Source organism: Sus scrofa, chromosome 9 (genome assembly GCF_054392235.1).
Source record: "Sus scrofa isolate SSC_HxYL_T2T_F1_AM1 chromosome 9, Sscrofa_HxYL_maternal_Yorkshire_Landrace_v2.0, whole genome shotgun sequence".
Classification (NCBI taxonomy): Eukaryota; Metazoa; Chordata; class Mammalia; order Artiodactyla; family Suidae; genus Sus; species Sus scrofa.
This window is the reverse complement of record NC_139391.1, coordinates 70372060-70388180: the sequence shown is the minus strand read 5'-3', so window position 1 is coordinate 70388180 and position 16121 is coordinate 70372060. Positions and strand designations below refer to the sequence as shown.

At 53.8% G+C, this 16121-nt stretch overlaps 1 protein-coding gene across 49 annotated transcripts in view; it reads right to left on the bottom strand.

Annotated features, from left to right (window-relative positions):
• Positions 1-7643: 7643 nt before the first annotated feature.
• Positions 7644-16121, bottom strand: part of NFASC (neurofascin) — a 212422-nt gene continuing 203944 nt past the window's right edge. For all 49 annotated transcript variants that reach the window (XM_084976689.1, XM_084976706.1, XM_084976701.1 and 46 more), the window contains one exon: positions 7644-14151. In XM_084976689.1, coding sequence (XP_084832815.1) covers positions 13920-14151 — 232 coding nt within the window. In that variant the 3' untranslated portion in view covers positions 7644-13919. The remainder of the gene's footprint in view (positions 14152-16121) is intronic.

The window sequence follows — 16121 nt, the reverse complement described above, 5'->3', positions numbered from 1 at the left end:
GCCTCTTCCCTGGGCAGAGGTGTCCATGTTGAGCCCAGAGTCTTACACCTGTGGCTTGGAAGAGGTGGCTTCTCCTGGGCTGACCTTGGGCCGAAATCTTAGAGGAAGGACCCCAGGAAGGTAACTACGCCCCCAAAGCATCTGGTCCAGGGCTGTGAGGTCTCCTGGGGTGGTAGGGGGAGACATTGGCTGAATTCTGTCCTGTGGTCCTTCTCTCCTGGGACAAACCCAGGCCGTCTGGACATCTGGCCTCCTCTTCTTTTGCCTGCAGAAGGCTGTGCTGTGCCCTAACAGCCAGGCTGGAGCTAGAAGCTGGGGGGAGGAGGGTGGGAGGGGAAAGATGGACCGGCCTTTCCCATAAACGAGAGAGTGTTCCCAGGCTTTAAAGGAAAACAAGAGCACTTAGGGGACTTTGGGAAAGTTAATTAATGGGCTGTAGTGAAGCTCCAGCTTTCAGTACTCATCACTGGCCCTTATACTCGACCACTCGGAACCTGGTAAACTTGCTTTTAGGAAGACAAATATTGCCTGCCCCCGGCTCCCCCGTCAATACCCCTGGACTAAACCACTAGCTGGGCAGTAAATTCAGTAATGCAGACAGCTTGAATACAAAAGGGGCCTCTTACCCTGCGGGGACCCCTAGGTCCTAAAGATCAGTGGGCCACCCAGCATGCACAAGGTACTATAAAGCTACAGAGGCATGAACTGCGGGTCCTGCAGGAAGTTCAAGAGAAGTTCCTTGGAGAGAGACAGCCCTGTGGGCCAAACTACTTATGAAAGGAGGGGTTTGAGCTTGCCTGGAAGGATGGGAAGAGCTTTTGAAGGAAGAAGTCAAGGGTAGAGAGAACATTCTAGAAGGCAGAAGAAGGGGAAAGTGAAAGGGGGGTTCTTTCATTTATTTACATTTAACAAATTATTATATAGTGCTTACTCTGCATATAATGCTTACTTTTTTTTTTTTTTTTTTTTGCTTTTTAGGGCCACACTCAGCATATGGAGGTTCCCAGCCTAGGGGTCAAATTGGAGCTGTAGCTGCCAGCCTACACTGCAGCTACGGCAACGCCAGATCCGAGCCACGTGTGCAACCTTCACCACAGCTCCCAGGAATGAGCGAGTCCAGGGATCAAACCTGCATCCTCATGGATGCTGCTCAGTTTCGTTTCTGCTGAGCCATGACAGGAACTCCCACTTTTCATATTTTCACCGATTTGATCCTTAGGACAATCTAATTAGGTACTACAATTGTAATATCTGTTTTATTATTTTATTTTATTTTATTTTGTCTTTTTGCCATTTTCTTGGGCTGCTCTCGCGGCATATGGAGGTTCCCAGACTAGGGGTCAAATTGGAGCTGTAGCCACCGGCCACAGCAATGCCAGATCCAAGCCATGTCTGCGACCTACACCACAGCTCATGGCAACGCCGCATCGTTAACCCACTGAGCAAGGGCAGGGATCGAACCTGCAACCTCATGGTTCCCAGTCGGATTCGTTAACCACCGCGCCACGATGGGAACTTCATATCTGTTTTATAGTTGAAGAAACTGAGGCAAAGCAGAGTTAAGTATTTTGCTTGAGGTCCCCAGCCCTTTTTTGGTGCTCAGGGCTGACTTGCAGAGAGATGAGCGCTTTGGGCTTCGAAGCCCCGCATCACATGACCCGGGGCTGCCCGGTGCCCACACGCCTCTCCCAACCTCTCCTGGGCTCCCTTGGGGTGGAGTCAGGAGCCCACATGTCCAACGACAGCAGAGCAGAGCAGGAAGGCAAGGACTGTTGCCGGATCCTGTGGAAGCGCTGGCAGGGGCCCATCTGGCATGAAGCCTTTGAAGCCTGATGCCAGGGCTAATTCTTCACAGAGATGCCTGTTCAGCCCCAAGTGTGACAGTGAAAACTGAGGTTTCAGAGTCAGACAGAGCTGGCAGCTCCTTCTGGCTTTGTCACCTACCTCGGGCAAGTTAGCCATGTGGAGCCGCAGTTTCCTCATGGGTAACAGGCTATAAAGCTACCTCCTCAAAGGGCTGGTATGAGGTTAAGAGACATTTGCATAAAGCGGGAAGCACTCCGCCAGCCTCGCACAGTTGCCTGGCGGCCACATTATTAGTGACTCTCCTCCTAAGTCACTTTATGTAACTGAACTGTGACCCAAATACCATCTGGTGCCCCCTCGCCTCTTTGACATCAACGTATAAATGGCTTAGTCGCCTGCCAATTCCATGGTCTGTGGAAGTCCCAGTCTCTCCCATAATTTTTGCTAATTCCTGAGGTCCTGTGCTCTGACCCCTGCATTCTCCTGTGGTCTCGGCTCCCCCCCCCACATCAGCTTGGATGTAGAACTCACCAGCTTTGCTGGTTTGTGTTAAAACATCTACCCACGCAAAGCTAATTCACCACTTGGGTAGATTTGACTGGCCATTTGGGGTCACTGGGAAGGGCCCCATCCCTGAGTGCTTGGGCTTCTCATTGCGGTCCCTCTAATCCAGGGTCCTCCAATTTTATTCTGCCTCAGAATCACCTGGAAGCTTTGTTAAAACACAGATTCCAGGAGTTCCTGTTGTGGCTCAGCGGGTTAAGAACCCAACTAGTATCCCTGAGGCTTCCGATTCCATCCTCAGTGCGTTAAGGATCCCGAGATGCGGTGTAGGTCATAGATGCGGCTCAGATTAGCGCTGCTGTGGCTGTGGTGTAGTCAGGCAGCTGGAGCTCTGATTCGACTCCTAGCCTGGGAACTTCCCTATGCTGCGGGTGTGGCCCTAAAAAGACAAACAACCCCCCTCCCCCACCAGATTCCAGTGTTTCTGAGACAGCAGCTCAGGATGGGGCTCAAGAATTTGTATTGTAGTAAATGCCCAGGTGATTCTGACACTACTGGTCTAAGGACCACACTTTGAAACCATGACTCTTACCTTTTTTCTGCCTGTCTCTGCTTCTCTGCCGCCTCCTGCCCTGGTGTGCTCTGGGGTTCTAACATCTCTCCCCTCTGTCCTGGAGGATTCTTTTGCAAACTCCCTACCCAAATCAATCCTGGACCCCCTCCATTTAATAGGATTCAGGAGGGCACTTGTGATTTGAAACATATCCTAGGTGACTCTGTTTCAGAAGAAACTACTCCCTCCCCCCCACCAGCTGCAGGTCGCCCTCTGCTGTGTTCTCTTATTTCAGGCTGAGGAGTCCCGTTTAGGGTGGGTGAGATGAGCTCCTAAACCCCAGCCGCGACTCGGGGTCTGGGCGTGGACCCTACCAGACTGTTCCCCCGTCTGCACAAAGCTGTGCTTCTCTGCTGTGGGGTCTGGGGCCAATCAGCGGCAAGTTCTAGGGCAGGGGTGGGCGTGGGGTGGGGGGTGGGGGGTGGGGGCTGGGCTGTTGGGCCGCAGCTGTGGCTCCAAATTGCTCTGAGGCCCACTGCCTGGTCCGTGCTCCAGCAGGAACTGACATCAAACAAATGGGCCTTGATGCATTAAGTGGGGAGGGGGAGGCTGAAATGGGCCCACCCGGCCTGCCTCCACCTAATATAGTCTTGAGCGGTAGAGACTGCCTTGATGAGAGGGGCGATAATGAATTCCCAGATTCCATCCCTTTGGGGGCAGCTGGGCAAGAGGGGGAATAGCCTTCACCCTTAATAAAGATTGGAAGACGACTTGTCCCCTCCCACTGGGTCAGTTAATCCAACTCAGCGCTGGAGATTAGCATTTCTAATGGGCTGGGAGGCGCAGCCTTCAGAAGACGACGGGGATGAGGGATGACAGATATTCTGGGGGTCCCTGGGGCCCTGAAGGGAGGTGGGCCTCTCTTTGTTTGGCCTCAGTTGAGTCAAGGTCGACGTATTCCAAATAAGATGCTCGGTTCATCTCTTTACTTCTGTCCCCTTGAGCAGGGCCTCCTGCTCTAAAAATGGGCCGGCAGACCCCGAAAATGTCATATCCAAGTGCAAAATTCAAGTAGCCAACCTTCAAAGAGGGTGACATACAAACCTCGAATTTGCTTGGCCACTTCTATCCTTCAAAGGCACAGCTGTCTCTGACATTCATTTATCTGCTCTTTCATTCATATTCTTTCTTTTTTATTGTCTTTTTTTTCAGGGCTGCACCCGTGGCACATGGAGGTTCCCAGGCTAGGGGTTGAATCGGAGCTGTAGCCGCCGGTCTACACCACAGCCACAGCAACAGGGGATCCGAGCTGTGTCTGCAACCTACACCACAGCTCACGGCAACGCCAGATCCTTAACCCACTGAGCAACGCCAGGGATCCATCCTGTGTCCTCATGGTTACTAGTCCGATTCATTAACTGCTGAGCCCCGACGGGAACTCCACATTCATACTCTTTCGTTTTGGCCTTGCTGTGTGCCAGCCTGGCCTGAGGATACAGAGGGGAAAAACGGTCCCTTACACTCAGGATGTTTGGAATTTAGTGAAAAGAAACAGACAGCCCATATTGTATGCCAGCCCCCGGGAGAGTCATAAAATAGATGTTCTGGGGGCACAGTGAGGGGATCTCAAACAGACTGTGCTGGGGTGTGTGTGTGCATGTGGTGTGTGTGTGGGGGGTGTGTGTATGGTGGATGCATATTTTGTGTGTGTGTGTGGTATGTGTGTGTGTCTGGGCATATTAGGATCAGCGAGGACTTCCTGAGTCGATGTCACTGAGTTGATTGTTAAAAATGTGTGTGACCGCACACAGAAGGCTTAGCCTGCCTTCCCGGAGCCCAAGAGATGATCTCTAAGGAGCAGGGCAGTTAGAGATCCGGGAAAGAGGAAAGAGCCTGGAATCCGGTGTTAGAAGGCCTGGTTGTGAACGGCAGTTCCACCAATGGTGAGTTATCCAGAGGGAGGTGGGATGTGGAAGGTGGAGCAAGAGCTTTAGGTGGTAACTTGAGATTGGAAAAGAACTAAAATGTGGCAAAAGCCAGATGGTCTGGGAACAAACTGAATCACAAAACCTCAAGACCAAAATAGCTGCAGAAACTGGTTACTTGTAACAATATAACTTATATCATTCCTGTTTCTTACAACTCATCACAAATCTGTGCTAAAAATAGAATGTGTTAAAAATAGAAACTCCCCCTTTTCCTATATAACTAACTGCTCCTCTAAGCTCTGGGAGCCTGCGTTCTCTCTGCTCAGTGCTCCCAGTGAGTCTGTTGGTGGATGAACCTGCCTGAGATCTCCTTGCTCCAGTCTCTGCCTCCTTCCCTGTTCTTTCCAACAGAGAGGAGGAAATTCCAAGCCAATGCAGCTTTGGGCCACCCATAATTCATTTATTGACCCCCACAGTCATTGAGCCCATTGTCCTGGGCACTGTTACATTGTTTTTGCCTGAGTGTCTCCCAGGACAGTCGGAGTTTTCCGAGGACTGGAACTCTATCCTACTTCTGTTATGTCATCGGTTGGCTCAGAGTAAGTTATTGATAGATGCTTTTGAGCTGAAGTGCATTGCCAAAGTTGATGTCTGAGAAATCACTGCACGTCAGAGGAGATGGAAATAGCTTGGAAAGGCTAGAATTTAGGGTACATGTGAGCAGTAGTTAAAAAAAAAAATGAGGCTAGGATTTCCTGTCGTGGCTCAGCGGAAATGAATCTGACTAGCATCCGTGAAGAGGCAGGTTCCATCCCTGGCCTTGTTCAGTAGGTTAAGGATCCAGCATTGCTGTGAGCTGTGGTGTAGGTGGCAGATGTGGCTCGGATCTGGCATTGATGTGGCCATGGCGTAGGCTGGTGGCTACAGCTCCAATTCGACCCTTAGCTTGGGAACCTCCAAATGCTGCAGGCATGGCCCTAAAAAGACAAAAAAAAAAAAAAAAAAAAAGAGGCTTCGGAGGTAAGGAGCAGATCATGACAGTTCTATTATACTGAGGAGTTTATTAGATTTTATCCTATTATAGCAAACTGAAGGTATTGTAGCAGTCTTACAGCTTTTAAGTAAAGGAGTGACATAATCAGATTTATATTTTCAAAGATCCTTTTTGACTGCGCTTTCAAGGGGGAGTAAGTAACACAGGAGGCCAGGGCACCGTCGGCTCAGCATCAGGCCTTGCAGTAGTGGGGGACCATGCAGAGAGACACAAGGGGCAAATTTCTGACACAGTCAATGACCTTGAGAATGATATGATCTTTCTTGTTATTCCAACAAGTTAACAGGGAGGTTCAGAGGTTTGCTTGATATACCTGACGAGTTATCCAACAGTTCAAGAGGAGCCAGACCTGGAAATTAGGTCTTATTTTAATCTAATGAGGACTTTTGCATGAATAAAAGAAAAAAGAATAAAGTCTTATTTTAATCTCATGGGGACTTTTTCTTTTTTTTCTTTTTTTTTTAGGGCCACACTCATGGCTTATGGAAGTTCCCAGACTAGGGGTCTTACCAGAGCTACAGCTGCCGGCCTACACCACAGCCACAGACATGCAGGAACCGAGGTGCATCTGCGACCTACACCACAGCTCACGGCAACATGGGATCCTTAACCCACTGAGCGAGGCCAGGGTTCAGACCTGCAACCTCATGGTTCCTAGCTGAATCCATTTCCGCTGCGCCATGAAGGGAACTCCCTAAGGGGGACTTTTGAAGGGAGAATTAACACAGGTGGGTTGGAGAGTTACTTGGTGGTTCTTTGTGCAAGAGATTTGGGTCTGCAGTTGCAAGGGAATCTTCGCCCTTATTTCCCCTTATGGCCTATAAACGATTAGTTATCTTTCTGCACAAGAGGAACCACTCTATTCCCCACATCACCCTGAAAAAAGGGCAGGGGCTTACAAGATCTGGGTGCTGCATCTCTCACCATTCACCCTGCCTGGGTGAAGGTCTTGGGCCCCTTCTCAGTGGGAATTTGCACAACAGTATCCAGAAGAGAGGCTTGGTGAAACTTGAGCGGTGCTTCTAACCAACACAGCCCTCTCTGTTTCTTTCCCCTCTCTGTTTGCTTGTGGATGGAAATTCCTTTGAGTCTTTTGTGCCTCTAAGAGGGGTTTTTTGGTGTAAGCAGTTTTATTCATTCTTTCAACAATATTCAGTGTCTGCTCTGGACCAGGCACAAGGCAGGGCATAGGCTGGTGTTCTCCCATCTCAGGGCGGGGCTGCCAAGGAGGCAAGGCCTGGAGGCAGAGCTTCCCTGAACATTCCTTCCCTTCTCCCCACTTCCCAACAGGGCACTTCTTAAGTGGTGGCAGTGCCCGCGTACACAAGCAGTGTGTTGAATCAGGGTGTCTCCGTGGCTGGGCACAAATTGTGCCAATGAGTTTTCCAAGATAAAACCAACTTCAAGATACGGAGTTCCCTTGTGGCTCAGCGGTTAATGAAACTGACTAGGATCCACGAGGTTGTGGGTTCGATCCCTGGCCTCACTCAGTGCGTTAAGGATCCGACGTGGCCATGAGCTGTGGTGTAGGTTGCAGACGCGGCTCGGATCCCTTGTGGCTGTGGCTGTGGTGTAGGCCGGCAGCTGCAGCTCCAATTTGACTCCTAGCCTGGGAACTTCCATAAGCCTCAAGTGTGGCCCAAAAAAAAAAAAAAAAACAGATGGGAGCTGGTATCATCGAATTCTGTGTGTATGCAGTCTGGTGCCCAAAACACCCAATGCTTCATTTCTGTCATTAACCCCTGACCTCCCTCTTCTACCCATCAACTAAGGAAAATGAACAAATTACACTGCCAGGGGCGATTTTGAACAACTTTTATTATACGTTTAGTGTTCTCTATACAAAAGAAATCAGTTTTTTTTTTTTTTTTACAGTGATTCAAAAAAAATTCTGAATAATTTGGCCTTTTCATTGCTCATGCAGTCAGTTTATAAGTCCACGGATTAGATGGTCCTCCACGGCCCAGAAGCCTTCCCCGTGTGACACCTTCAGGTACGCATCTGTCGCTGACAAGGTGGGTTAATGCAAAATAACTCGCAAAAAGGAAAGAACACAAGGTGAGAGGGATTAAACCAAGGTGTGCCTCGGTGAGTTAAATATTTAACCAATGGAAAAAAGATCAGACCCATCTGTGGGGGGGGGGGTGCCGGGATGCGGGGGGAGGGGGGATGGAGACACTGGGGAAGCGATTTCCCCACTGAGAGGAACAAACTGGAAACGTGTGTGTGTTGGGGGTGGGGCGCAGGGCAAGAGGTCCCCCCTCCCCTCTTTCTGCAGGGGTGGGGCTGGGACAGAAGGCGGCCACATCACAGGCGACTGATGCTCGGTGCGGGAGGAGTGTGAGGGTGGCAGAGCTAGGAGCCGGGCAGAAGGACAACTGACTGAGGATGTTGAATTGGGGAATCAGAAAAGAGAGCAGGGCAGGATCATCTGACCTGCGTCCTTTTTGAAAACGAAACAGAGAAGTGCACAAAATTCTGGACTTCTTCTCCCAGATTTTTGTGTTTATTGCTTCACCGAAGTCTTGACGTGTGCTGACCTCCAGCCCAGCATTTCCCTGGGGACCAGAGCTGCCCCTCAGCATCCTGCGGTCAAGGGTGGAGGGGACAGAGCCCTCCACGCCCATGCTGGGGACCCGATGCCTTAAGAATCGAGAGACACCACCCTTGCGGATGTGTGGTCTAGGCTTCCCAGTGACAAACACCAATCGGCTTGTCCCTCTCTTCTCCTGGCTTGGGTTTCCCTCAACAGCACAGCCAGGTTTACCACAGGCTGACATAGACGGACAGGTCTGGGACTCTGAAAAATCCTGATTTCGCTTGGGGAGGGATGGGGGATGTGGGGGAAGTGGAAAAAGAGGTGGGAGCTAGTGAGCCAGTGGGACAGAGCTTAAGTAACACCGCTGTTTCCCAGGTGGCAGCTGCGGTGAGAGGAAAGAACACTGGACCAGGAGGCAGAAGGCTTGAATTCAAGCCCTAAATCCACTGGATTTACTAGCTGGGTGGCCTAGGGCAGGTCCCTTCACCTCCCCCGGTGTTAGTGTACGTGTCATCTCAATTAGATTAGCTCTGTGATTCCTCTGCATGTTGAACTCTGATCCTGTCCTAAGCTAGGCACCTCTGTACCTATTTCACTACCATCCTTGTCATTATGAAAACACGCATTTAATACTAATATACTGAGAGAGGAGCACTGGTTTCTGGTGTGGCTTGGAGGCATCTCTTGGCCTCCCTGGACGGTTGTCTTCCCTTTCCCCTCTTCATTCTCAGAACCCATCTCAGGAAGGCCCATTCTTAGCAGGGGACAAGGAAGGAAAGGGCACTGCCCTGGCGTGGGCTGGGCAGGCTAGGGACAGCCACGGGTTGGCTCGAACTCCCATGGGGTGGCCTCTGTCTGGGTTAAAGGAGGGGCTGCCCAGGATGCTGAGTGTCCTCCTGACATTTCAAGCTCTTTGTCCTTTCAAAATCAGGGACTTCCTTCTCTGCTACTCCTAAGCCACCCCGCAAAGCTCAGCCATCATCCACAGGGTGATTTTCTTCCAGGGGACTTAGCTTTGCGGACAGAATTACAACCACGGGCTTGTGTGGGCGAGGCAGGGGCTGCTGGGGTGTCAGGAGGGGGAGGTAAGCTGTGCCCTCCCACTGAGAAGGGATTCCCAGCCCCAGCTCCCGGCAGCTGGGAGCCGGAGAAACCTCCCACCTTCAGCGTGCTAGCCGAGCAGGCTTGCTTGCAAAGACTAAGCTCTCATCCCACAGGCTGATTGGGTGCCCTGTGACTTGGCTCTGATCTGGCCAGGGCTCTAGGAGCTTTTAAGAGCTGCTGCCCCTTGTTGTTCCTGGGGAAGTTTCCCTCTCTTGTGGCTTAGACTCGTTCTCTCTTGTTTTTTTTTTTTTTTTTTTTGTCTTTTTAGGGCCACACCCATGGCATGGGGAGGTTCCCCAGCTAGGGCTCTAATCGGAGCTGTAGCTGCAGCCACACCAGACCGGAGCTGCACCTGCAACCTACACCACAGGTCATGGCAACGCCAGACCCTTAACCCACTGAGCGAGGCCAGGGATCGAACCGCAACCTCATGGTTCCTAGTCAGATTCGTTTCCGCTGCGCCACGACGGGAACTCCCTTTCTCCCTTGGTTTTTATCTACAGGAATCACCCAAATGGGGCCCAGCGTGAACAGCCTCTTCTCCACCGCATCCCCTCTCTCCCAGGGCCCTAATTTGTACACTGCACCACACACAGGTCTGCCCATCTCTTCTCAAGCGGGTCCGGGTGTGCATTCATTCTCAAGACAAGATCACATTGGGGACTGTTCCCCCTGGAAGCACTGCCCCGAACGGGCCTCAGTCTGCTGCGCGCGTGTGCACGTGCTGGTGGGTGAGTGCTAGGTGTGTGCAGGGCAGGCAGTCCCTTAGCTAGAAACCCCACAGACATCCTGGGATCTGTTCCCACCCCTTTTCTAAGGCTAACTGTAGGGAAACTGAAAGCACTCTCTGGGCCTCGCACGGTGGGCAGTACGGGCACCAGGGACCTCGTGGACAGGTGGACATTTCTCTAGGCCTTGGGACTTGCCAGGAAGAGGGTAGACAAGATGCCTCCAACCTCTCAGGGCAAAGCCAATGGACAGGGGAAGGGGATCGTCTTTAGCTGAAGTGCAGCCATCGCCTCCAAAGCAAGGTAAGGAAAGAAGGAGCCCATCTGTCATAACCCAGGCAAGCTGGGCGGTAGCTGTCCCCTGGCCCTGCCATCCCCAGACACTGGCCCCCCCACTTCCTCAGGTGGGCCCATGCCCCTCTATGCGGAGAGGGATTCAAAGGAGGGGCTGACGAGGGGAGACGGAGGCACCAAAACACAGACAAGTTAAGCAACGTGCCCCAAGCAGCAGGGGAAAGGGGCTCAGGAAGCAGGACTGTCTGTCTGGCTCAGCCTCGCGGGCCAAGTTCTCCCTCCAAAGCTCCTCCCGGTGACCCTGGAGCCACGGGCGGCTTCAGTGCTCAGAGGGCTCCCCATCAGTGCCTGCTCTGCCCCAAGGCTCAGTTCCAGGGCTGTCGACTAGTGGGGGCAGGGACTCTTCACCACGGTACCTACAGCTCAGAGCCTAGCTCGGACTAGCGGTTCTAGAGTGTCTGCTGAGTGAACGAAGGGACAGCACAGGAAGTCACAGTTCTTGCGCAGAACACAGTAGGTCAGATCCCAGTGCAGGCAAGGGAATTTCTGGAGCCACTGCGTGATGACCTACGCTTCCTCCCCATCCCCTGACCCCGAGCTGGACAGGCTGAAGCACCAGTGGTATCGCCGTCTCCTGGCACTGTGGTTGGTAGGTTCGGGGTGGCTGCTGGAGCAGCCCCGCTGGCAGGGGGTGCTGGACAACATTGCTTGCCTGCTGAGCTGGGTGAACTCTGGGACGGGCTCCATGGAAAATGGACTTTTCTCTTCCTGCTTCCCTAACCCTGCAGTGCACATACCTCTCGGAGCACCTGCTGTCTTTGCTTGGGGAAAGCCTGGTTCTTCAGGCCCCCGTTTGGTCCTGCCGGCCCAGAGGGCTGTGCTCATGTGGAATGGGCACCTCTCAGCACCACAGCCCTGTGAAGGGGCCGAGGGTGTTACCTGCCTACACCAAGGGGGTGGTACAGAGCCTGGCAGGCACAAAGAGCAAGGACAGGCTGAGGGCTCACCTCACCCCTTCCCGAAGCAGAAGCTTTCCCCGTTACCAGCTGTGTGGAGGACTTTCTAGAGGCAGGGGGATGGCTGTGATGGCTGTGATGACATCTCACAGGCCATCCTCCCTGAAGAGCCTGCTTCCCGTGCAGTGAGTTTACCAGCGCGTATGGTGCAGTAGGGATTGCAGGCCTGAGAAACAGACCCTCGGCTCAGATCCAGAGCGTTTTCTGGAAAGGCCAGTCCTTTCATTCAGCTCCTAAGCACACTCCCCTGCCATTCCCAAGCCCGGCTGTATCCGGGCAGGTGTAGGAGGAAAGCCGGGGGGAGAGGACCCCCCAAACTGGCTTCCCAGCCCCCTGCTATTCACCCTGTCCCCTTTCACCACGAGAGAGCTGCTCCTCGGGTTTCCTGGCAGCACAGCTGGCCACAGCCTGGGCCAAAGTTACTTGCTCTCAGGGTCAAACAACAGAATTGGCTCAGTGCTGGGCTACATTTTCTTACCTGCAGAAAGAGTACATGTATCTGTGGGCTCGACCTTCAACTGACTGATTATTCAGTGACGCAAGCACTGCTAATACCTTTGTGGCTTAAACGTGTGGCAAACGATGCTTTAGTAGAGTCTCAAGGACATAGCCCTGCTCCTGCCCAGGCCCCCTGGCAAGCGGCTAGAAGCTCCAATCACAGACTAAGTCGGTGGCAGGTGATCCATTACTTGAGGGGGGGGGTCATCGTCACCCTCCCGAAACTGATTCTAGCTGCAGCAACAGCTAAAGGCTTATCGTTAGGCTCAGGACCCCCCTCTCTCTCTCTGAGGCTGGATACCTTTGGTTTCAAAGTGGATTCGGTGGGGAGGATGAAGGCAGTGCCTTGGGTCTCTGAGAACTGTAGGTCTTCGAGTGTCTCCATCGGGGGCAACGTTTGGAGTGGCTGCTTCGGGTTCTGCTGTGGCGCTTGCATAGGCTGCCCCGTTCCTCTTGAGTTATCAAGGCGTGCAGGGAGGGGCTGGGGACCTGGGAACCGCAGGGACAGGCTAGAGCTGCGTAAGGCGTACGAAGAGCATTCCCGGACCAGGCTTTACAGCACGGTGAGTGCTGCGTTCTGGCCACTGGGGGGGGGGGGGGAGGGGGGTGTCTCCTGATATGTAAATACCCCAAGGAAAGGACACACCGGCTCAGTCTGGGGGGTGGGGGTGGGGCGTGCGGCAGGGCCCCATCCACACGCTGTAAAACACCAGTTTCAACATCATACAGAACTGACCGAGGAGATGATGTTTGCTAGAGACGAAACGGGGAGCAGTGCGTTCCACCCCCAAGCACACTGGCACAGCCTCCACACCCCAGAGGTCCATCTCCCAGAGGGCAGCAGCCCTGACCTTGACCAGGTTGGGGGGGGCAGGGGGGCACCCTCTACTCTGGATGCAGTGGGTGTGGCCCTCTCTCCCACATCCTGAATGTCGCGGATGGGGAGGAGGGAAGTTGAAACCCAGGCCTTTCCTTCTCTCTTGAGGTGGCGCAGCTCCCCTGGGACCCGGAGGCCCGCTTTTTCTCTGCTTGAGGTTCACGGTCACTGGAGCTGAAGTCCTTCCCATCAGCGCCCACTCCTGTTCCTCAAAGTCCTTCCATCAGTGCAGCTTTTGTCCTGGACACTCTGAAGGAAGGGGCAGGGTAAGAGTGAGGAGCAAGAGGGAAGCCCACCTCCCCAGTGAACCAGAGCAAGGCAAGGAGGCCCGCCCCCGTCTCTCCCTGCCAAAAATACTGTCATGTCCCAGGAAGGAGCCGAGCCCAGCTCAGCAACTGACAAGGCTGAGGCCCGGGGAGGCTTATGGCGAGAAAGGCATCCTTCGGAAATACATTGGCCCAGCAGCGGTTTGAATACTATAAGCTCCTCTGTTCTCTTCGCTTAAGGATCAATCCTTTTTTGTCCATCTTTGCCGTTGCCTGGGGGAGAATCCACCTGTTCTTTCTTTTTCCAGGGACATTTCTTCACAAGGAAAAGAAAACGGAGATGCTGGGTCTGGAGGGGGAAGATGGGCAAAGCAAACATAAAGACGATGAGAAGTATCAGAACCAACAGAACCTGGTGAGTGTGTGTATGTTGAGGTCAAGGGCAGGCAGGATGGGTGGAGGCTCCGGGTGTTTGTGAGGCTGAGTGAGGGACCAGGGCTCCCTCCAGCTGAGCTCAGCCATGGCTCCGGCTCGCCCACAGGTGGCACCCCGAGGTGCGGGGGGAGGGGGGGTCATCAGGAGGGGGCTTGCGGTTGGCTGGGTGGTCGCGGGTCCTTGCAGCTTGGCCGACTCCCGTCTTGCACCCTTGTCCCCGAAGGTGGTGGTGGCTTTGTGGTAGGTCTGCAGCGGCTCATCTCCCCGTCTCCCCTCTTCCCACTTGCAAAGTAGTGGCTGTGTCTGGGGGGGCTCCGTTAGGCCAGAGAGTAGATGGCATTGACAGGCGACGTGGCCTCTGAGCTCTCGTTGCCCTCTGTCTCCTCCTTGTCCTTTTTGACTGTGTACTGGCCGATGAAGGAGCCATCCTCGTTGAACTGGCCCTCGCCGCCCTCGCCATAGTCCACCAGGCTGTCGTCGCTCTCCTGCTGCTTGATGGTGCCGTCCAGGGATGTCTGGCTGCCCTGCAGGGGCTTGTTGTCTTCATCACTGGCCGGAGAGAGGCAGAGAATCAGGACCTGCCCACCCAGGGCAGCCCCAAACCAGGTGGGGCTGGTGCCGGCCTCAAGCCTCCTACCAGGCATGCGCACTACACAGCCCAGAGTGGAGAGGACGTCAGGGTGACCCCCTCCCAGCTCTCCTTTGCCCTCCCTGTCTGGCCGGTTCTATAGCAGGGAAGCCGAGGCCACCCGACAGTGAGGCAGAGCCGGTCCCTTGCAGACCAGACAGGACGGGAAGGGTCAAGGATGGGGAGTCAAGAACTTCGAGTTCTTGGAGTTCCTGTCGTGGCACAGTGGTTAACGAATCCGACTAGGAACCATGAGGTTGCGGGTTCGATCCCTGCCCTTGCTCAGTGGGTCAAGGTTCCGGCGTTGCCGTGAGCTGTGGTGTAGGTCACAGACACGGCTCCGATCCTGCGTTGCTGTAGCTCTGGCGTAGGCTGGCAGCTACAGCTCCGATTCGACCTCTAGCCCGGGAACCTCCATATGCCGCGGGAGCGGCCCAAGAAATGGCAAAAAGACAAAAAAAAAAAAAAAAGAACTTCGAGTTCTGGTCCCGAACTCTGGTCTCTGCGTGGTTCTGTGGCTTTGGGAAAGCCCTTCCTTCCCCCTGGGACTTGGTCTCTCCAGCAAGAGGCTTCAACTAGCTTTGACTCTCTAAGATCTGAGACTCTCTGGCAAGACTCTACCCTTGACAAAAAGCAAGGGTCTGGGCCTTAAAGAGAGAAACCTGTCCCCGCCTTTCCCCTTCTCCGTCTTGGTCGTGTTACTCTCAGCTCTGGTTCATCTGCAAACCCATGCTATTGTTTCAGGGCTGGCAAGTGACAAGAGGGCGTGGGGAGAGGCACGCAGATGAGTACACATGAGGGGCCAGCAACGTGAGACAAAACCTGCAAGAGATCCTGCCCAGCCCCCTTCTGCGGCTCCCGGGTCCTGCCACTAAGCCTCCTTCATGCAAAGAAGCTGGTAGTAAAGTGGCGTCGCCCCACCAGGAGGCCTGCTGTGTCCCCAGGGAGTGAGACACTCTGAGTGGGCCGGGCATCTGCTCAGACACCATGTCCCTTCCCCTGGCTGGAAAGCTCTCTGCTCTCTGAGGCTTAGAGGCGGGGACCAGGTGCTGCTGGCTGCGCTTCAGAGGACAGATGAGGTCCTGGCAGAAGGCAGCAGGACCAGCAGTGGGAATCTGGGCCCCGGCAGGCGGTACCAGGCAGTCTGAGCCGTTCCCCCCTCCCTGCCCCAGGCCACACTGAGCCCTTCCCCGGCCTGCGGCAAACGACCAGCTGAGCTGCCATCAGAGTGGGCAGTGAATTCTCACTTCTAACCATGGGGCTGGGCAAAGCCAGCTGTCAGCGGAGAGGCAGCCAGAGCCCGAGGAGCTGGGCATTCATGGAAAGAAAGCTATCAGCCCACTCCCCTCATGCGCTGAGTGAATGGGGCCCCATTACCTGGCCTAACTGCTGTCTCTGAGGGCACTGCTATGGGAGAGGCCACCGAGTGGGGGAAGGGGGTCTCTGGGGTTACATGGTATGTTTTGAGAACCAGCAGATTCTTTTTTTTTTTTTTTTTTTTTTTGTATTTTCTAGGGCTGCACCTGCGGTCTATGGAGGTTCCCAGGCTAGGGGTTTGATTGGAGCTGTAGCTGTCAGCCTTCCCACCGGCCTTCGCCAGAGCCACAGCAATGCCAGATCCAAGCCGTGTCTGCAACCTACACCACAGCTCATGGCAACACTGGATCCTTAACCCACTGAACGAGGCCAGGGACCGAACCCACAACCTCATGGTTCCTAGTTGGATTCGTTAACCACTGAGCCATGATGGGAACTCAGAACCAGCAGATTCTAATGACCAGGCGCCTCACCTCACAGTCTTGGTCACAGGGACCCTCTCCCCAGGGCTCTCCATACCCCCTGCATGGACGGGAAGATTGCGTCCCTGTGGTTCTCAGGGATTCCAGGACCG